This window comes from Phyllostomus hastatus, unplaced genomic scaffold, assembly GCF_019186645.2.
Source record: "Phyllostomus hastatus isolate PE091 unplaced genomic scaffold, TTU_PhHast_1.1 phas_contig_17, whole genome shotgun sequence".
Lineage (NCBI taxonomy): Eukaryota > Metazoa > Chordata > Mammalia > Chiroptera > Phyllostomidae > Phyllostomus > Phyllostomus hastatus.
The window spans coordinates 8,824,071-8,846,119 of NW_025333664.1; the positions used below are offsets into that span (position 1 = coordinate 8,824,071).

The following is a 22,049-nucleotide window of genomic DNA, read 5'->3' on the forward strand; positions in this document are numbered from 1 at the left end:
AGCTGCAGAAAATTTTGTACAAATGATACCATTTATTTAGAAAAATAAAAGCGATAAAAAGAACATTATACACCTAAGCAGGCAACTGGGTTTGGAGCTGGTGATCCAAAGGATTCCGGCCTTATCTATAAAGTTCTAAAAGTATTTTAGCAAAGAATGCGGTCATGTAAGCCTTACACAACTGCAGACGTGCGTTTGAAAACCCGCAGTTTCCTAGGAACAGGTGAGAAGACAACGCTGCGGCGCGAACAGGGCAGCTCAGACCGGGCCTCCCGCGGCCTTCCCCGGCGCGCAGGAAGAAGACAGCGGCATTTTCTTTCTACCTGGTTTTCTGTCTTATTCTTTTAAAAGCCCCATTTTTACATGTTTTATAATACATGCAATTTAGTAACAGTAGTACATATTTATAATCTTACAACTGAAGAAATATGAATATATTAGGAACACAGTCTTTAAAACGTTTTGTTACGGACATGTGCCCGGGGAAACCTGGAGATCACTCGCAGGTGTAGGCAAGACTGAACCCTAACACTCCGTCCCCAGTCCCAGCCCCCCAGTCCCAGCCGGGGGAGTGTGCGCAGACCAGCTGCCCGAGGTAAGGAATTCAGAGGGTCTTTATCATTTGGTGGCAGGAAGCAGAGGGGAAGGCTCCTCCCAATGGGGAGACAGAACTCTGAGCTAACTGCTCACGTAAACCCACAAGATCCCTTACCACCCATCCTCACCTCTCCAAGCTCCAAGAAGACACTTCTGCCCAGGGCAACAGGCAGATGTGTCTGCAGCTGCCCCAATCTGCCAAAACCAACCTTTACCCCTCGACAGTGGCCTTCCACTTCCAGGATGGAAGCTACCCCACCCACACTGGGGAAAAGCCAGTCAAACAGGCTTTGCAAAGACAGCCACCAAGAGGAAATGAAATTCTCATTCAGTATTCCGGGGAGCACCCAGCCACTCTCCATGTCATAAAAAGGACGACACAGGAGCACCTGCTAGATCACAGGGAACTTCCATTCTTTAAAAAAGAGCTAACATATGCCACACACCTCAAGGAAGACAGGCACTATGCTCTTAAATTTTCAACCCCGGTCAAAGCCAGACATCAGTGTTTCTGTGAGAAATCATACACATACTCAGAGTTCTAGGAACAGACTATCTCTAGGACAACGGAGCATGTTTCTAATCGAAGAGGCCAGAACTACAGGATAATAGTTCGGAGTGGTTGGCAGCCTGTCTCTGTGAAGGACTGCATACTAGGTATTTAGGCTTCGCAGGTCACACGGTCTCCACTGCACCTGCTCGACTCGGCCACGGCAGCGGGAAAGCAGCCACAGACAGCACGTGAATGTCTGCGTGCCCACGGTTCCTATGCTGAAGACCTAACCCCAGTGGGGTGGTATTCAGAGGTGGGGCCATTGGGGGTGAGTAGGTTTAGATGAGGTCATGAGGGTGGAGTCCTCGAGATGGGATTAATGGCCTATAAGGAGACACGTCACAGCACTGGCTGGCATGGCTCAGTTGGTTGGAGCATCATCCCATAACTGAAAGGTTGGGTTCGATTCCTGCTCTGGGCAGGTACCTAGGTTCTCGGTTCAATCCCCGGTCCAGGGTGTGTACAATCCCTGGTCCAGGCATGAACAGGAGGCTACCAATCCATGTTTCTCTCTCACACTGATGTTTCTCTCTCCCCCTTCCTCTCTCACTAAAAGCAATGAAGAAGAAAGTCCTCAGGTGAGAATAAAAAAAAAAAAAAAAGCTAGTGCATTCTCTCTGCCATGTGAGAACAACACATCAAGAATTCAATTACCTACAAAACAGGAAGAGGGCTCTCACAACAGCTGGCACCCTGACCCAGTACTCTCCAGCCTCCAGATGTTTGGGAAATAAATGTCTCTTGTAAGCCACCTAGTCTGTGGTATTTGGTATATCAGACCAAATAGATTAAGACATCTGTGTTCCAATAAAATTTTATTTACAAAAGCAGGTGGAAGGCCAGATTTGGTTCATGACTACAGATTAGGGACCCTATTAAAGACTTAGATGTGGAGCAGGGAAATCTTGGACACCCACCCAATCCCATCACTCCTAGGCCAGGGGAACTTAGTGGGGCTGGCTGGTCATTATATTACTCTACATTATATTACTCTCTAAGCCTCAGTTTCCTTGATTCTAAAATGAGGATGAGAGTAAGTGCATGAGAGGATTTGTGTGAAGATAAAATCAACGATGATAATACAGCATCTCACACAGGGCCCAGCACAGGCTGAGTGCTCAACATGTTAGCCGTTGTACTTAGTACGTCAATAACATTGACTATCAGCACCAGCTTCGAAACTAAACCTTAACATGAGGACAAAACAGCTAAAATTAAACTTATGACAAATTTCTTCAGAAAATGTTCCACAGCAACAAATATTTTAGGATGGAAGTAGGACTTGAGTCCGCCGTTTAAGAATTCTTGGCTTGTTATATACATAGGACAATCTGTACAGAATTACACTGAATGAGCAAATGACTTTTCATTTGGAAGAGTTGCTTCTGTGAAGAAACTGTCATCAATTTTAGATATATCAGAGAAAAGAGATTATTAGATATTAGACTAGAAATGCCAGAAATGTGGCATGCCCACCACCACTTGGCAGTCCTGTGCCTTACCAGACATTACCAATCAACCATGGCACTTTGTCAAGAAACCCAGATGAGGTTTCATTATCTTCCCAACACTGCTTCTAAACAACCATAATACAGAACCTATTCACCATTCCTGTTCCAGGAAGTACCAATAAATTGTGGATCTCTTCAATCAATTAAAAAAAAAAAGGTATCAAGCTTCTTTTCCTTGATGCAGGCTTCCCACTGGGGTTAAGAATAAATGTTCTCTGATGCAACCAGAAACCTCAGGAGTAGATCATTTAAAAAAAAAATACAGGATAGTGAACACACAATACAATACATAGATGATATATTATAGAACTGTACACCTGAAACCTACATAATTTTTTAAAGAGGAAGTCGAGGGAGAGAGAGAGAGAAAAAAGATTGATGTAAGAGAGAAACATCAATCAGTTGCCTCCCAGACATGTCTTGACCAGGGATTGAACCTGCAACCCAGGTATGTGCCCTGACTGGGAATCAAACCTACAGCCTTTTGCTACACAGGATGATGCTCCAATGAATTGAGCTACCCAGCCAGGGCTGAAACCTATATAATTTTAAAATGGAAAAAAAAAATGAAACAAATCAGGGATGCTGGACTAGGAGTTAGGAGATCCAAGCTGTAGCACGATTTCTGTCCCTCATTATTTGTACGTCATCGGACAAGTCACCCTAACTTCTCTTCTTCTGCCTCTTCATTAGTGAAAGGTAATTTATGACAAGGTTACTGGTGGTCTAAGTGCAGTCAATCCTCATTATTTGCAGACTTTGTATTCATAAATGCACTTCCTAAAATTTATTTGTAAGCCCAAAATCGATACTTGTGGTGCTTTACGGTCACTTGCAGACCTCTTCCTTGATGGCATTAGAATTCATAAAATCGAGTAGAGAAAAAAAAATTTTCACTCTCTAAAATGACACATACGGAGCAGTGAAAACTTTGAATTACTTGATGTGCAGGTTCCCAGCTGAGGTCAAACAAGGAGACACTCTGCCTTCTTGATTCAGCCCTCATACTGTAAACTGTCTTTTTTTGTGGTCCATTTAGTGTTATGTTTTTCCCATTTCTGTCCTTTTAAAATAGCACAAAATTTTGCCATTTAAAATAGCCCTCGACCACAGTGTGAAGTCCTGTCTGGTGTTGCTAAGAGCACGAAGACAGACATATGCTTCATGGAGAAATCACGTGTGTCGGGTAGGTTTCGTTCAGGCATACAGGATAGTGCTGTGGACTGGGAGTTCACTGCTAGTGAATCAGTACTACCCAGTAGCTATGGTGCCTTTAAACAAAACACACAAAAACAGTTGCATATTGATCAGTTGATGAGCATGCTGAGACCAGAGGCTCAAGGAAACCCAGCCCTGTTTTTCCTTTAGAAACAATGGTTCAGAATTTGCTAAATCGGTGTTCACAACAACTGCATAGAATATTACTACAAATAATGAGGTTTGATTATATATATATATTTTTTTTTCTCTACTCAATTTTATGAATTTTAATGCCATCAAGGAAGAGGTTGAATAAAAACATCTTATATGTTCACGTGTAGCAAATATTCCAGAAAAACATATATAAGAGAGATCAACAAAATATTTCTGGGGAAACAAGTTCTTTTTAAAAATATTTTTTTATTTTACTGATTTTTTAGAGAGAGAGAGAAACACTGATTTGTTGTTCTACTTATTTAAGCTTTCACTGGTTGATTCTTGTGTGTGCCCTGACTGGGGAGCGAACCCATAACTTTGGTGTATTGGGATGACGTTCTAACCAACTGAGCACCCAGCCAGGGCGAATTCTTTTATTAGGTAAGAAGGTCAGTCCCCTCTCACTTCCCTCCCTCATGAGACCTCTGTAAAAAATTAGTTGGAATGTGGCCTAGACCAGGTAGCTAAGTTGGTTCGAGAGCTGTCCTGATACACCAGGTTGAGGGCTCGACTCCTGGTCAGGACACATACAAGAATCAACCAATGAATGCATAAACAGATGTAACAACAACTCGATGTCTATCTATTTCTCCCTCTCCCTGCGTGCGCGCTCTCTCTCTCTCTCTCTGTCTCTCCCCCACCCACCTTCCCTTCCTCCCTCCCTCTCAAATTTAATTAGGAAAAAAAAATAAAAAGAGTAAGTTGGAATGTTCCTTTTTCCGTCACCCCAAAGAGCATCCTGAGAAGCAGAGGGGTCACCAGCGTGGCCTGAAGAGAACCCCCTTTATACAGCTGATTTGAAACATGGTACCTGCAAGCAGTCGAGGGACGTGCTGACCACCCGTGGGGACTTGGACTGGCAAGCTAGCTCGAACGGAAGGAAATACTTGTCAGCTTCAATGAAGTTTGCCTTTGGTGGTGCAGCAGTGCCAAGCCTAGGAAAAGAGCAGGAGAGGGCCAGAGAGGGAAAATTAAAAAAAAAACAACACAAAACAACAAACTTGCTTTTCCTCCACTACACTCTTAACTGCCCAATCTACCTGCAACCATTTAATTAAAAATGCCTGCAAACTGCACCTGTGGGGCCAAACAATTCAAAATGAACACATACATGCATTTGGACAAAATACCAGAGTGGCCACAGGCAGAGAGCGAGGCCTCGGATCAGTGAGTTGTATCGACCACATCCCACGTTGGATCTTGGCATTGGCCATGGCAGAGCACTGTTCCTGAAATATGACTAACTGGCTTCATTACTATGAAGATAAGGAACAGCCTCTTATCGGACAAGCTGTCCTCCTGCTTAAGGAAACATGACTTACAAAAGGCACGGGCTTTGACTCTTTTGTCAAGGAAAGGTACAACAGCATTAACTTGACCTTCCTTTCTTTTCCTCCAAATGCAGTTACTGAGCCAGTAACTGTTAACTTAGCTTTGGTTCAAACACATACAGAGCTCTGCAATGTGTCCCGCTCTGGGCCAGGAGAGTGTGTGCCACCCAAAGACCAGAAATATGAGAGAACGAGCAGAGAAAGGGGTTCCCCTCGGCCACTACCTGTTCCCTTAAAATGGTATTCAGCAAGGAGAAAGTGCCCCAGCTTACCTCTGCTTTTCTATTTCTGCTTTAATTTCATCTGGTGAGGAAGAAAGAAAGGCTTGTTAGGAGTATGCAATGTTTTTATGAAAAGATACTTTACTAAAAGATATTAAAAAACTATTTAAAAGAATGTTTATGAGATTTTAAAGGCCATAAATAGTGATACGAAGTGATAGAGAATGATTATAACAATAATAGCTAACACACAGCAGTTACTATGTGCTAGGCGTTCGTTGTTCTAAGCACTTTACATATTTTAACTTATTTGCCCCTCATAGCAATCCTATGAGGTGGGTGCCAGTATCTCCACCTTACTCAGAGCGGGATTTCTTAGCCTCTGCACCACTGACACCTGGGGAAAGACCATTCACTGTCGGGCTGTCCTGCGCACTGTGGGACGTTGGGCAGCGTCTCTGGCCTCTGCCCAGGCCATGCCAGCAGCATCCCCCTGCAGTCTTGAAAACCAAGCACATCTCCAGACAATGCCAAGCAAGTGTCCTCTGGGGCAAAACTGCCTTTGTTGAGAATCACTGGTTTAGATGAGGAAACCAGGGTACAGAAAGGTTAGGTAACTTGTCTCCTGCTACCTATCAGGAACTGGAGGATCAGAATCGGGATCCAGGCATTTTGGCTCCACAGTCCATGTTCTAGCTACTCCCCTATTCTGCAAAATGAATGTTAACGACAGTTGTCATTACAGCATGGTGATACAGTAACACCTTAACTGTGTCAAAATTTGCACAGAAAATTGGAAACAAAATATCGAAAGGTGTATAAGTAGTGGGATGATATTATCTTTCTCTTTTTTCACATTTTCTATGATAAGCATATACTTTCTCTTCTAAAATAACAAATGCATTTTTAAAAGTTGCAGTAAATGTTTAGATAAAATTTACCATCTTAACCATTTTCAAGTGCACAGTTCAGGGCATTAAGTACATTCACACAGTTGTGTAAAGGCATACATAATTTCTGTGAATGATAAGTAACTTAAAAATCTTGTCCTGGCTGGTGTGGCTCAGCAGACTAAGTGCCAGCCTGAGAACCAAAAGGTCGTGGGTTTGATTCCCAGTCAGGGCACCTGCCTAGGTTGCAGGCCAGGTCCCCAGTAGGGGGGCGTGCAAGAGGCAACCACACATAGATGTTTCACTCTCTCACTCCCTTTCCCTCTCTAAAATAAAAAAACAAAAGAAAGAAAATTAACGTAAAAGCCTTTACCATGGAGGTTACACTTGTGGAACTAACACATAAAGCGTTGTTACTCAGAAACTGCACTGTCAGAGAGATGTCGTATTTTGTCATGCATAACATGTTCCTATATATAATGTACACATGTGTTTTTGGCCCAGACGTTCAAGAAAAAATCTTTCATTTTATTTTTTTAATTCAAGTTTTTATTTATTTATATTTAGATACTTTTATTAATAAAGGAATTTCAGCATTTATTTTGAACATACTATAGCACAAGAAATTTTATGTAACAAATAATTACAAAACACAGGAACAGACACAGGTATTTCAGGTACTACCCATGTATAAGGCGCATCCTTATTTTTCCCTCAAAAATTTGGGCAAAAAAGTATGCACTGTACACAGCAAAATATGATAGTCTTATTTCCAGAAGTACAAGGTTTTGTGCCACTAAAACACACCAGAACCCCCTATCTAAATACCCAGAATTCCCCATCCCACTCAATCATCCGTATTCCTACATGATAGGCTCAACGTTTCCCCAAAACGGGCCAGTGAAGCAGGCCTACCCTGAGCACAATGCACCCAGGTGATCTCCAGAACACCAGCCTTCTTGACACAGTCTCACGAGAGCCAGGGATTGGGAGACAACATTAGCCATCCCAGCAACCCCAGAACACAGATCTAGAGGTTACAACTTTCCTTTTCTTGGACAACTCTGCTCTAGCCTGAACTTTAGGATGTGGAAACTGAATACCTGGACTCCCTAGAGGTGGCAAACTCTAACTTTAAGTCAGTCTTTCAATCTTCTCACTACCAAACAACAGGAGCCAAACGTCCAGATGACTCACATCCAGCATTCTGCCCCTGGACCGTGAGGCCTGGGACCCGGTTTGCTACAGAGCTCTGTGGCACGGTTCCTGCCCTTCCAGGAGGTGAATCCACTGAGGAAGTAGAGCAGGCTTCCTCTAAGCTGCGGCCCCCAGGCTGTGGGAGTGGCCCAGGAAATCCAGCCCTGGAGGCTGGCAGCTAAGCTTTCAGCTTTCGGAAATCTATGTCCACAATGTCAAGGCTCTGCGTGGTGGTGAAACCGTCTGTCACCTGTCACCGTGTGACATGCCAGAGGGGCACTGCTGCCCAAACGCAAACGTAAGGTTTTCTTCCGATCAGGGTTACCTTGTTAAAGTTAGGTTTAGAGAGTAAACGTTTCTGAAACAATGAGGCCTTTGCAAGAGTCCCTGCCAGCCTCTAAACTTAAACTAATCTGTTCTGGAATGCCAGTGGTGCCAGCCCTCCAATCTGTGGGTCAGTCACCATGACTGCTCCTTATCGAGGCACCCAGGGTAATACACCAAGTGCAGGGGTTACACACTCGAAGGCCTATCAGGGGCCAGGCAGGGAACCTCAGGGAGCAAGATGGGTGGGTACGAGGCATCAAGGGCAGGGAGGACCCCTCCCCACCAACAGGGCAAAAGGCACAGCGGAGCCTCAGCTCCAGCTGACTGGTGACTCAAGAGACCCTGAGCCCAGAGGCACCAGTTGTTCTGATCTGGACTTTAAAGTGGAAGCTCTGACTGCAATTCAAAGCAACCTCAACTTTTTTTTTTTTTTTTTTAATTTATGGCTCAAATAAAACTGGTCTGCAGGCTACCCTGACCCTGGGGCTATTAGCTCGCAACCTTTGCTTTAAAGGATAGGAAAGAATCCAAAAGAAAGTACTTTACTGACTGCAAAGGAGTAACTGCAGAGGATAAAAGTGACTTTTAAGGATTATAACCAGCACTGTGAGCACAAAACATCTAATAAGTTTTGTACAGGCGAGATGCTGCTCAGCCAAAGAGCAATGAGCAACTAAGGAGCCAGAGGGCCAGGGTTCAAGGCCAAACTCTGCTACATTTTACAGATGGGAAAAAAAGACCCAGAGAGGTGGAGGGGGCCTTGAACCTAAAAAATTGGGCTCCAGAGCCTGTGTTCATAATCTCTGGGGTACCTAAACTCTTAAAAAGCACACGGAATTACAGAACAACATAAATGTTAGTCTTGCCACCACTAAGTCAAAACGTGAATGCCACAGAGCTCTGGTTTCTGTACTACCCTGTGAGCCCCACGTGGCCTTGGAGAGGCTTTTACAACTTGGCTCTGGCATTTCCCAGTCAAATGAGAACAAACAAGGGCCGGTGACTTGCAGCAGGGCCTGCACTTGCTTCACAGGTGTGCAGGAAGGGGAAGGCTACCACTACACGAGGGCTAAGAAGCCAAGGCCACAAACTGTTATTTCCACAAGAATTAGGACTTGCTGTGCTTTCCACACCAGTCTTTGTTAAAGAAAAAACGTATGAAAAATCCTCTCCACTCGGCACAGCAGGGGCCCAGGCGATGGGAGGCCTGAGGAGGAAGGGGGCACAGCCTGGGCAGACCTCCGTCCTGACAGATCACTCTGGCTGCCATCTGGGTGATAAAGAGGAGGGTGGCCACCACAGCAGCACAGGAGCTGATCAGGCAAGGGACACGGGGCCTGGACCAGGGCGGAGGCTGTGTGGGGAGAGAGAGGTACAGTCTGAACCGCATGCAAGTGCCATTTTTACGGTCCAATACTACTAGTTTCATATGGTCCAAACAAACTAACAGCTGGATTCTGGACGTATCTGGATAACACAATATTTTTTTTCCATTAAAAAGAGGCAGGAGAAGGCCCAGGGAAAAGGTGGGTGGCCCAGGAAAAGGGGCTGCTGCACGTTTCTCTGACCACCCCCCCAGCCCCGGCCACACATCACCACTCTACCTCTTCACTCACCACCCTCGGAGTGGCCCCTGCTCCACACAAATCAGGAGCTGCCACAAGGAGACTCCCTCTACTTTCTGTTAGTCGGCTCACAAACCGACCCACCTCTGTACCACCCTCCACTCCCCAGCTAGAAGCCGGTCGGTGTCCAGTGTCCCCCGCTCTGCAGTCGCCCACCCCTCCCTGGCTTCTCAGGAACATCGTGCTCCCCCTGGCCAGGAGCTCCTCACTCGGACCAGGCCACCTCCGCCACCTCCCACCTGGACCCCTACTGCCGCCTCTTCACTGGTCTCCCCATGTCAGCCCTTCCCCGCCCTCCCTCCCGCCCCACCTTTTCCCCTCGCAGCGGCCAGAGGGATTCCCCCAGAATGTGAGCTAGATTATACAGGCTCCTCTGCTCAGAACTCTCTGCTGGCCTCTCGTCCCACTCTGAGTACAATGCAAAATCCTGGCCTTGGCCTCCGAGCCTTGGCCCCCTGCCTTCCCCCTCTGATCCCACCTTCCACCACCTGCCTCTGGCCTCGCGGCCTGTGTTCCTGTTTCAGGGCCTTTGCACCGGCTCTCCCTGCCGCAGGGCAGGCCCTCCCTCCCGCCGACACCCACACGGCTCCCTCCCCCGCTCCCCCCTCCCTTCAGATCCAACGTCACCCCTTCGGGCTTTCCCTCACCACCTAAAACTGTCATCTCTGCCCCTGGTCATTCTTTATCTTTTTATCTGCTTTTTCTCTTTGACTTATTTTTCTAATCTTTCTTCACAGTACTTACCACCTTTGACGTATTATCAGTTCATTTACTACCCTTCTCAGGAGACTACAAACTCTGTAACCGGAGGCCCCTGCCTGTTCTCTTCACCCCTGAGTTCCCAGCACCTAGGGACTCCTAGGCACGAAGCAGGCACTCAGCATTTGTTGAATGAACTGTCCTTGCCCTCTTCTGCGTTACTCAACCTTGCCCTTCAACTGGCCCCCTTCCCAATGACACTGAAACAAGTTCAAGCTTCTTCTACCTTCGAAGAAACACAACTTCCGTGACCTCCACGTGGAGAAGAGTTGTCTGCACTCCCTACTCATCCCCTCACCTCCCGCGCGTGCCTCAACCCACTCCAGCCCGGCTCTCACCTTCACCGCGCCCCCAAACAGCTCAGCTGAGGTCCCCAGTGACCCACGTCTCCCAGTCGGGGGGGACGTTTCCCCAGCCTCTGCCTGACTTGAGCTCCTGCAGTACCGGACCTTACTGCTGACCCCACCTCCCTGAGATGTTCCGTGTACTTCTCAAGCACACTCTCGTCTGCTCCCTGCCTCTCGCCAGCCCATCTCCTCTTCACCCCCTGCGGACTCAGACTCCTCTGCACGGCCCGAGCAGGCTGGGGTTCCCCTGGCGCAGGCTCCCCTCGCCTCGCCCTCTCTGTACTCTCTCTCTCCGGGCCATCTCGCCCTCCCCTGCGTGTTCGATTCCCACCCTAGATCCTGACGACTCTCAGAGCTTGGCTTCCAGACTTGCTCTGTCTTATGAACATCAGGCTCACACATCCATCCGCTTCCCGCTCCACCTGTCCAACTGGATGCTCAGAGGCAGGTGATGTTCAACATGTCCAAGTCCCAACTCATCAACCCCCACCCCCTCCTCTCCCCAGATGGTCTTCCCACTCTCTCCTTCCTCTCCAAGATCGGCATCAAATCCATCCAGCTCGGTGAGTCAGACACTTGACAGTCAGACTTAGCGATCCTCTTTCTCATGCTCTTACCCAACCCATCCCAAGGTTTTGTTAGCTTTTTACTTTCTAAACAAGTGGGAAATCCTTCCATTTTGTTCTGTTTCTACTGTCAGCACTCTAACTCCAGGCCACTGACATCTCTCATCTGGATGACGGCAATCCCTCTGGTCTTCCTCAAGAAGTTCTGAGCACAACGGCCCGAGTGATCTTTCTAAAATACAGATCTGGTCACCCTATCACCTTCCTTGTTTAGAACTCTTGAGTGTCAGCTCACTGTTTTGGGTCTAAAAGTCAAACTCCACGCAATGACCTCCAATGTCCCGCATGGTGGTGCCCTGGCCTACCTCTCCCACATTATCCTCAGACTCTTCCCCTGCCTTTTTTTCCCCAACTCAAATCATTTTTGTTTTGTTTTGAGACAATGGCAAATTCATGCACAGTTGTATCTTGTAGTTTCCTCACCGGGTGTACCCACCCCCCCCCTTGCTGCCACAGGACCTTTGCACATGCTGCTTCCACGTGCTGCCAAAATGCCTCTGACCCCAACCTATTTAACTCTTGTTTATCATCCAGATCTCCAGCCTTGCTCAGGGAAGTTTCTAATCACCAACTTGTTCTCTCCCCTTGCAGGACCAGGTGTCTTTCCTTTCTAGAACATTTCAGGTTGTTAGTACAACCCAGAGGACAAGATCACCGGAACAGTGCCCTTCTTCCCTATTAACTGCAAACTCCATGAGAACAGGGTCCTTGTTTGTCTTCTCTCCCTCGCACCACGACACCAGGTGTGACCCCCAAACAAACACCTTCTGAACGAACATCAGCCTGGTCTATTCGACAAGCAAAAGGACTATATGAAGCACAAATACACCCTGACCACTCCCTAGGACTGAGGGAAAATTTAAGAATTTTATGTCCCAGCACAAGAAGGCTGTTCTTCCCACAAATCTATAAAACCTAATAAAATACCTAACAAAAAGCTAAAAGACTTATTTACAACCCAGACTGTAAACCAAAAGAACCTTCTTATAGGAAGACTCCAGGAATGAATTAATAAGCATAAAAACTCATAAACTCGCTGGAAAGAAAGTCAAGTATTTTCCTGGCAGGCCTTCCAGCCCGGTGAAAATGGTGAGAACTAAATACAGTACTGAGCTATTTATATAGGAGACTCCATGTACTTGCTGATTAAGTACACGTTTTTCATAAGCTCACTCTTTTCCATAAAGAATGGTCTGACTGTTTTCCCCAGCACTGCTTACAGAGTCTCCCCTGAGATCTACAAGTAGAGAACAGAGCTCCAAATTCATCCAACCACTTGCTTCACTGGTGTCCAAATGTCAGAGCCTAGCAAAGAGGTCCATAAACCAATGCCTACGGGGAACAGTGAAGAACAAGCATTCAGCTCCTTCTCCTTTAAATGTGGTAACACCAATGCCTGAGTTTTAGCAGGTCACCTGTTAGGTGCCAGGTACTGTGTCAGTTACTTGACTGCATTAGTTCCCTTAACCATTACAATAATCCCGAGACATAGGTATTATCACCCCTATCATCTCAGGAAACTGAGGCTTAATAAAGCTAATTATTAGCCCAGGTTCACAGGACCAATCAATAAGCAAAGTTTCAAACTCAGCTCTCAGTGAACATCCTGCCGACCCAATAAACAAGTGCTTTTCAACAATCTAAATCTAATTTTTAGATGCTGCTTCTAGAGAGATGACCTCTTCCCAAAGAAGCATCGTAGAGCTTTTCCACAAAAAGTAATCTGTCAGGTTCCCGAGTCCTGTTATTCCTCAAAACTTTCATAAACAAAAGTACTCATAAACAAAATGTCCAATCAAAACACCAGAATTCGCTAAAATTAAGTATTTTATTCTATCTTTCAATTTAGAGCCTTACCATATTGGCTATGACAATTTAGGGATTTTTTTTTTTGTATTTTTCAAATTTTGCACTGAGGTTCTTCCCAATAATGAGAACAGTTATTTTGAACACACCGAAATTAGAACAACATCATCAAATGGAGAAAAAGCAAGTTACCACATAGCATTATGCTGCGTAAATGTTGAATGTTCCCGCACATTAGTAAACAACTAAGACTTATGAATGTACTCCCTGAGCTGGCTCCTTCCCAATGACATTTAAACAAATCTTTTATACCTTAAAAAAAAAAAGGAAAGAAAAGAAGACTCCCCATTATCCTCATCTTCTCCTCCCCTTGGCACCACAGCCAAACTCTGGGGAAGAGTCCTCCGTGCTCACTGCCTGTTTCCTCACCTCCCACTCAAGCCTCAGCCCACTCCAGTCTGGTTTCCACCTTCCTCGTGCCACCGAGACAGCTCCAGCGAAGATCACCAACCATCCACACATCTCTAAGTCCCATACATTTAACAGTTAGAGTAGCAAATCTAAAGGTGAATTTTATCGTTCACATCTCGGACTGGAGCCTGTGTTACAGCTGTCTCCCCATCTGGCCGTGCAGATGTGGGCAAGCTGCTCTCTGAGCCTCGGCTTCCCTTTGCCGACTGGACCCACAGATGGGCATTGATCACACAACTCCAGAGTTAGTAAGAGGGAGTTTACTGCAGATGAAGAGAAAGATGTCATAAATAAGAAAAACTTCCTAACTCAAATGAAGCTTGTGGGAAATCAGCTCTTTACCCTCATTTCTTTCTTCCCATGAGTCCCTAAATTAAAGTAAACCAAATACACGTGCAGTAAAAACCTGCAAGAAAAAAAAGCTATGATCTTTTTCACTAGAGGCTTTCAAATACATCTCGAATTCAACTACAGAAAACATGGTCTCTTTACTCACTGGCTTATTTACAGAAACGTCAAAACTTCACGGCGCAGAAGCATCACTGCAGTACGACTGTTTAAAGACTCCACGACGACTTTACATGTAAGGGCTTTCGTATGGAGAGACAACTCAGCATGGGAGTGACAGTTAGGACCTGGGCTCTGGAGCCAGACTGCCTGTGTGCGCACCTCGGCTGCACTGCTTGCTGGCTGAGTTACGCTGGCCAGCGTCTCTGGGCCTCAGTGAGGACAGTAATAGTAAGAACTAGGCTGCATGCAAAGCTCATGGCACTGCTCCTGGAACATAAGAAATGCTCAGTATGTGGTAGATACCATGTAGTTATTGCATGGCATGTGACGTTAAAAAGTCCCTCAGGTGGGTGACTACACTAATGACAATGCGGTTCATCAACTGTAATTAAGTGCACCACTCTGGTGAGGGACAGTGATCGGTGGGGAGGCTCTGCATGTGTGGGGGCAGGGGACACATGGGTATTCTCCTCTATACCTTTAGTGCAACTTTGCTGTGAATCTAAAAACTGATCTAAAAAATAAATGTAAAAAAATCACTCAATTTCATATGAAAGATGTATAGGTATGTTTGCTATTCTTTTTGTATGTTTTTGATATTGGCTAAGAACAATGACAGTCACCAATTACAGAACACTTCATCCTTACTTAGCCCTCTGTGCATATTAAATTATTAAATAAGATATCTCTTACAGTTTTCCAGATTTCTGGACCAATTTTTCTATGCCCAATTTAAAAGCACTTAATTATCTTGTCAAGTCTCTAAACTCCACCTCGTTTAAGAGCAGAAGTATAAGTTAAGGACAGGTCATGGGAGAAAATGGCTCTTAAATAAGCAGTTATGAAAGGGAGGTTTAATTGTGTAATTATATTACCCAACCGAGGGCTGAAAGGTTCAAGATTACTTTTATGTCAAAGATTCGTTAGCAAGGTAAAAACCACAATGAAGAATGCTCTCACAGGCTCTTCTGATTTCTCCAGATAAACGATGGGGGGACACAATCCCCCAACTGGGCAGTCTCTCTCTACCCATTTGGCATTTAGTGGAGATGAATCACTGCAACTACTCCGAACTTTTCCATCTTGATCATCACTGTTTTTACAAGGGACAACCACCCCTGTCTTCACTGAGTTTAGCAATAAACCCAGTATTTTAGCCATGTAATTAAATTCTTACTTATTACATCCACAAACCAAATAAAGCAACAAGTCATTGCTGAATGAAGAATCAATGTAGCTTCAGATAACACATTGAGTCAGAGCACTTACAGTTTCTATGGTGTGTCGCTTAAAATATTAAAAATAAGTAATAGCAGCACGCCTTTACAGAGCACCTACTATGTGCCAAGTTCTTTGCACATATACACTAACTTTATAATAACCCCACAAGGAAGGCAGAAGATCTGTCCAAGATCACAAAGACAGCAAGTGCCATGCAAGGGTTTTGAACCCAGGTGATCTTGAGTTCAGAGAACACACTCATAACCCCTACCCTGTACAGCCCCAGCAGCGCCCCCCCCACGAACTGACAAGCTACAGCTGGTGGACTTATCACAGGAGCTGTTTCCTGTAAGTGTTCTTCTCATTCAAGCATTTCAACTTTTAGCAGACATTCACAGTTCCTCTTATCAAAATTAATGAAAATCCACACGTGGTAGCCTCTGAAATACTAGCCACACTGCAATCTTTCTTATACACAGGCTCATTTCGGCTAGTTTTACTGGAAAGAGGACTATGCCTTGAGATGCACAGTGAAATCTTACCAGGCACTTTGCTGTATGTTTTCTACTGCTTATAAGTAAAAACAGTCACTTTTACTTAACAGCAATGACACACAATTATTCTCTTAAACAAGATGGCCAGTTTAATTCAACACTACACATAGATTTCCTTATAACAGTTCCTTCAATTCAGTGACGATGAGCCACCATGTCAATTTGCTGTTCATTTAACCTGTGGTCAGTTACTTCCTTTATAGGCTATTTCTTGTGATTCACTCCTGAAACAATGGATGTACATTCCATAATCTGGGTTGGAAAAATCTGAACTTCTGAACAAAGATATGATCCAAAAATGTCTAAAAGCTCTCAAGGTTACGGTCCTTTATGAGTCATATGACAGTTTTATAAGTAGGTTCCAACAATGTGATAAACAATTTGGTGAAAATTATATGGTAAGTTTTCTGAGGAAAGAATGAAAACTTTTCTGCCAAATAACTATTTCGAATCTCTGCGACAATACCTTGAAAGTACGAGTGAGAGGACAGAATCCAGGCAGATTTCCAGGGGAGTTGTTTCAGGGCTTTTCTGCCCAACAAACTGCTCTGTAGTGCTTATTGAGCATTCCTGACAAAACAACGTCCAACCGTCAGCCTTGGTCTTCTGATTAGAAAAGCTTTACAAGTCTAAATCTCAGTGAATTTCTCCAAGATTATCTAAGTAACAACCTCTGTATCCATAGTTCTTGACCACTGAGGGAGTCTCAGACCTCTAGGACAGTCTGGTGAAAGCCATGGACCTTCTTTCCAGAGAAATGCAAAGGTCACAAGCCCATCCCCAGGCCCTAGGAGAAGAATCCCAGCGCTGGACCTCAAACCAAATAAAGGGACAGAGCTGATGGCAACCTCACACTCTGTAACAGAAAACCAAACTTTCTATTTGCGCAATCTGTTAGGAAAAATAGGACTTTTCACAGACTCCAAATCAAAGGCATTGGGGCAGGGCAGTAAGCTGGAGCCAGGTCTAGTCAAATGTATTGATCCTCAACGCCCAGAACTCTACTCTCCCAAACTCCACGTGGATACTTCTTGCCTTTCAGTATTCCATTCAAATGCCACCTCCTCAGAAAAGATTACTTTTTGACACTATATCAATAGCAGACCTTTATTATCACATCTTGCTCTTTTATTTTCACAAAAGTATTTATTAGTATTCAAAGATGTCTCAGTAACTTTATTACTTATTTTGTCTCCCCTACTAGAATATAAGCTCTGTAAGGGCAAATACCTTGTCTGACTTGTTCCCTACTGTATCCTAAGGGCCCAGAACAGTGCTTGGGACACAGTGGGCATTTGCTGAATGATTTAAACTAAAAGATAGGATGTTGATGTGGGAATCAACCACGAAGGTTCAACTACCTATGAGTTAGCGTGTTCTCCCTTTTCCCATTATCTGTGGGTCTATTCAATTGGTATCTGCTATGTGCCAGGCGCTGTTGCAGGTGCCGGGGATCCGGAACTCAATAAAACAAAACCTCTATTTCAGTGGGCCGCCCTGAGTAAGAAGATCTCTTGCACCCAACACCTGGGAGATGTAGGATAACACTTTACACTCCTTTCTTGAAGGCAGTTATGAGTTATGGGAGATCCGGAAATTAATGGGAAACATTCTCCAATCAGGCACTTACAAAGCAAGGCTCAGGGTTGGTTTTTTTTTTCTAAACCAGTTCTTCCCACCGGCTCCGCTCACATGGGGGAATCCCACGCAGCAGAATGCGGGTCAAGAACAAACTTAAGGCAAAGACTGCTTATGAGGGTGGTGAGGGGAGGAACCAGGAAACGGGACGGCAAGGAGTCGTGGCAAGGGCCATGGGCTGGGAGGTTGGAGAACCTGCCCTAGCTGTCACCAACTTGCTAGGTGACCTTGGGCCAGTTCCGAGGTACCAGGGCATCAGTTTCCCCCAGGGTATAATGAAGAGGTCGGCAGGGTGGGATTCGTGGTCCCGGGAAGGTGGAGCCCAGGAGGCCGGGCTGAGGACGAATGGGGTAACGGCCGACGTGGGGAGGCCGGCGCGGGGACGGGCTGGGGCAGCTCACCCACCGAGCGCCACCTGGCAGGCCCTGCGCAGCTGGGAGTGCTGGGGCCGCTTCACCTCCTTGTCGGCTAGGATCTTCTCCAGGGCCCGGGACACGAACATGCTCTTGGTCTGGCTCTCCTGCATGGCCCCAGCCCGGCGGGGGCTGGCAGCCCCGCGGGCCGGCGGCACGAGCGAGCGGCCCAACGAGGCTGCGGGCCCGGCGTCCGGGCCGGCACCCGCCGCGTCCATCCGCACCGCCCCGTCAGGAAGCGACGCCGCGGCCCCACGGCGCCGCCATGTTGGAGCGCGTCACGTGATCACGTGACTGGAGAGGTTACGGCAGCCGCGCGTCCGTCGACCCCGTGACCCCAGGAGGGGCGGGGCCGGAGGCTGGGGCGCGGCGGGGTGGGCGTGGCCAGGTGGGCGTGGAGGGGTGGGGCGAAGGTGGAGGACGGGAGGAGGCGAGTGGAGGTGGGCGAAGGCAGGGAGGGACCTGAAGGGCAGGAGAAAGGGGGTGAAAGGTAGGAGAGGTGGTGTTGTGGGTGATAGGAAATAAGGCGAGAGGGATAATGAGGAAGGTGAAACTGGAGTCACAGTTAAGACACAGGTGAGGAAGGAGAGGAGATGAGAGGGGATGGGAGGAGAGCAAGGAAGGGGAAAGAGAAGTTTGGAAAAAAGAGAATCGGTATGAGAGTGAGAGAGGTGATAAAAGGTCGGGAGGAGGAACGAGAGGACGCTAAGAGATTGGAAGAGGCTGTGAGGTGGTTAGAGAGGAGGGAGGAAGAGGAGGGTTTAGGAGAAAAGCAAAGAAGAGGGAAGAAAAGAGGAGATGAGGAGGGTACAGGGAGAAGGGGGAGTCAGGACAAGGGAAGAGGCACGAAATGGAAAGGAGATGGGGTGGGAGGGAGGTGAAGGGGGAGGAGGTGAGAAAGGATGGCCAGAAAACATGGTGGGTGGTAGAGGGAAAAGGAAAGGAAGGGGTCAGAGGTGAAGGTAGGGCTCATATACACTCTCCGCAACAGGATTTCTGCACGCCTGTTGGCAACACACACACCCCTTCCACACCACCGACCTGTCGCCACAGCAGAGCTCGCTGCTGGGGGTCTAGTTCAGTGAACTTCTGTGAATCTGCTGCCACACCTGTGCCCAGGGCTGCCAGTAAGAATTGCCCCCAGCACATCTCCCTCTGGAGGCTGTCGATTTATTTCCATAAACGTGTGGTTCCTTACAGTGCAGTACACCAGGGCAGGTGGGGTTTGGGGGTGTCCGACAGGAGGAGAAACAGAGAAACTGTGACCCAGTTGCAAATGAGTGTAAGAAGGCAGATACCCTGGCCCCGGGGCACCTTCCACTCCATCCCGCTACCAGGGATACCACAACACCCCTGGTGATGCCCCCTGGGGCGCTGTCTTTCACACTGTCCCCCTCTCCCAGGTGCAGCCCTGTGCTCTGGGCTCCTGTGAGAACTCGTCTTTTTTGGAAACCTCAGAAACTTCCCACGCAGGCATGCTCAAATGCTCAGGTCTCAGTTCAAACATCTCAGGGAGGCCCTCGCTGACCCCCCTGTCTAAAGTAGCACCCCCGCTCTCCCTATTTGATGTGTTTCATTGCACTTTCTGACCTTTTTTACTTATTGACTTGTTTGTTGTCTGCCCAGGGTATAGGCCACAGAGGGGCAGGCCGTATCCTGAGGGCCTGGTCCAGAGCCAGGTAGAATGTTTCATGGCCATGAATTCCAAAGCTTTAACTCGGCTTCAGAGCTCCTCCTGTTAAAGTGAAGTCTGTTTCTTTATTCCTTTGGGGTAGCTTTGTGATTTGCCTTGGCCAATAGAATGTGGCAGAAGTGAGGCTGAGTGTGGCCCAGAGCTTAGGAATCAAGAGGCCTTGGCTGCTCAGGAAGCATCTGGAAGAAAGCGCACATGGAGAGAGGGGCTCAGTGGTTCCGGGTGACCTACCGGCTGAATTCAGCAGCTTCAATAACCCTGGTGAACCGGCAGCAGAACTGCCCAGGCAACCCACAGAACAACAGAAAACAAATTATTCTTTGCACCACTACATTTGTTAGATAGCATGAGAAACCCCTCAATGCTTATGTGTTGAATGAATGAGTCAGTGATTGAATGAATGTGTGAGACTCAGAAAAATGCAGTGCAAACCCCCGAGCAACAGAAGTTTTTGTGACTTCCCCCACAACAAGTTCAGGCCAGGTCACTCCCCTACTGAACGCCCTATTCAGCTCTCCATTGCCCTTGGAACTGAATGAGTCTAAGGGCAAGTTTTCCCTGCTAGCTGAAAGCAGAACATTCCTATGAAATCTTTTGTAAGCTGAAATGGCGTTAGGCAAAGAAGCAATGACCATTAGTTTATATGGGGCATTTTTTGAGTGTTCCCAGATAACAGAACACAGAGTGTTGCCTACCCACCAATCCACTCAAGCAATGGACTTGCCTTTTTATCCATTACTGGATGCCGATTAAAGGAGACCATTTTGCCATTAGCAGAACCAATAGTAACTATGGCAGCTTTTAAGATTCTGTGTGTGTGTGTGTGTGTAAATAGTATGGTGAGCACAAGCAAGTTCAACGCACACACAATGTCTTTATTTCATTCATCACAATCGAAATGTGTAATTATATCCAGTTTTACTGTAAGCAGAAACCCTTAGAGCTCTTAGGCTTTTCCGATACCTCAGGATACATCTCGCTGATGGATGCACAAAATAAATGGAGCTAAAGCACAGATGCTCACAGACGCCGTTCGAAGCTGCGATGCTGCCACGTGGCCCCTGGGGAAGGCAGTGGTGGCGTCACCCTCACTGCTGAGGGGGCACGCTGCCTCTTTAACGGCTCTCTCTTCGCTTTTTCTTTTCGGATTTCTTTCAGGGAAGGAAAATGGGTACCAATGTCAGCCTTTTGTAAAAGCCAAGTGGAGGAGCGTGAACTCTGAAAATCAGTGGACACCTGCATCTCACCTTGGCTGAATTCTCTGCCTGAACCTCTCTCTCCCTTTTGCTTTCTTTCCCCATCAGGACTCTCCAGCCATGTGGGATTCCCCTTTGGTTCCGATCAAGAGTGTGGCTGATGCATCTCTGTTCCTCGGAACCAGTGCTTCTCAGTGAGGGCACGACTGCTCCCAGGGGCGTTTTGAAGTTTTGTGGGGGACATTTTTTTTATTGTCATGACTGGTGGTGGGGAGCAGGAATGCTTGACAGCATCCTGCAGAGAGCTGGACAGTCCCACTTCATAAATATTTACACGCATCCCGTGCGGCTGGACTGTACGTTCCTGTGGGCGAGAAACCTATTAAGAATGGTCTGCCCTGACCAGGTGGCTCAGTTGGTGAGAGCATCACCCCGAAATGCCAAGGCTGTGGGTTTGATGCCCGGTTAGGACGCGTACAAAAATCAACCAATGAATGCGTCAGTAACTGGAACAGCAGGTCCTTCTCTCTCTTTCCTTCTCTCCTTTCTAAAATCAATGAATAAGAAATATTTTGAAAAAGGAATGATCTAAACCTACAACACACATCCGCTTTACATATAAACACAAAGCATGTTTTGTCCAGTTTTAATGTATATTGATTTTTCTAGGAATGCAACTATGTTTGTAATTCAAGGGAAAACTGGGTTTTGGCTGGAACTTTACCAAGTGTTGGTCACCATTGGAGAACCACATCACCACCATGGCGTTCCGGCCACGGTGTCTGAGCGCCATGATGGCACCCTGGGTCGTCTGCCTTGTCGCGATCGCCATTCAGAGGGTTCGTTCTCCTTGTAGGTCCCCGCATCTGAATGCTTTGGTGTATCTGTTAGAGTAACTGTGTCCGAGCATTTACATGTCGAAATAACATTTGCAATTGATATATTGCTTTCCTTTTATTTCATCTTTGTTTGATAGGTCGTTGTCTTTTTTAAAAAAATTTGTCTGTAGAAAGATTTCATTATCTGTGAATTTCATTTCCAAATAGTTAATGGGAGACTTGTGGTTATAAAAAGCTGTGTGTGGTGCCTATTGGAGTTGAAAAGCACCGTTGGCTGGCCCCTTCTCACCATTCTGTTCAAAGGTCAA

At 46.5% G+C, this 22,049-nt stretch overlaps 1 protein-coding gene across 1 annotated transcript in view; it reads right to left on the bottom strand.

Annotated features, from left to right (window-relative positions):
- Positions 1-18,289, bottom strand: part of ARFGEF2 (ADP ribosylation factor guanine nucleotide exchange factor 2) — an 86,270-nt gene extending 67,981 nt beyond the window's left edge. The window contains exons 1-3 of the mRNA XM_045832694.1: positions 18,006-18,289; positions 5,681-5,711; positions 4,889-5,012 (exon numbers count right to left, since the gene is read on the bottom strand). Of these exons, the coding sequence (XP_045688650.1) occupies positions 4,889-5,012; positions 5,681-5,711; positions 18,006-18,231 (381 nt within the window). The 5' untranslated portion in view covers positions 18,232-18,289. The remainder of the gene's footprint in view (positions 1-4,888; positions 5,013-5,680; positions 5,712-18,005) is intronic.
- Between the last annotated feature and the right edge of the window lie 3,760 nt (positions 18,290-22,049).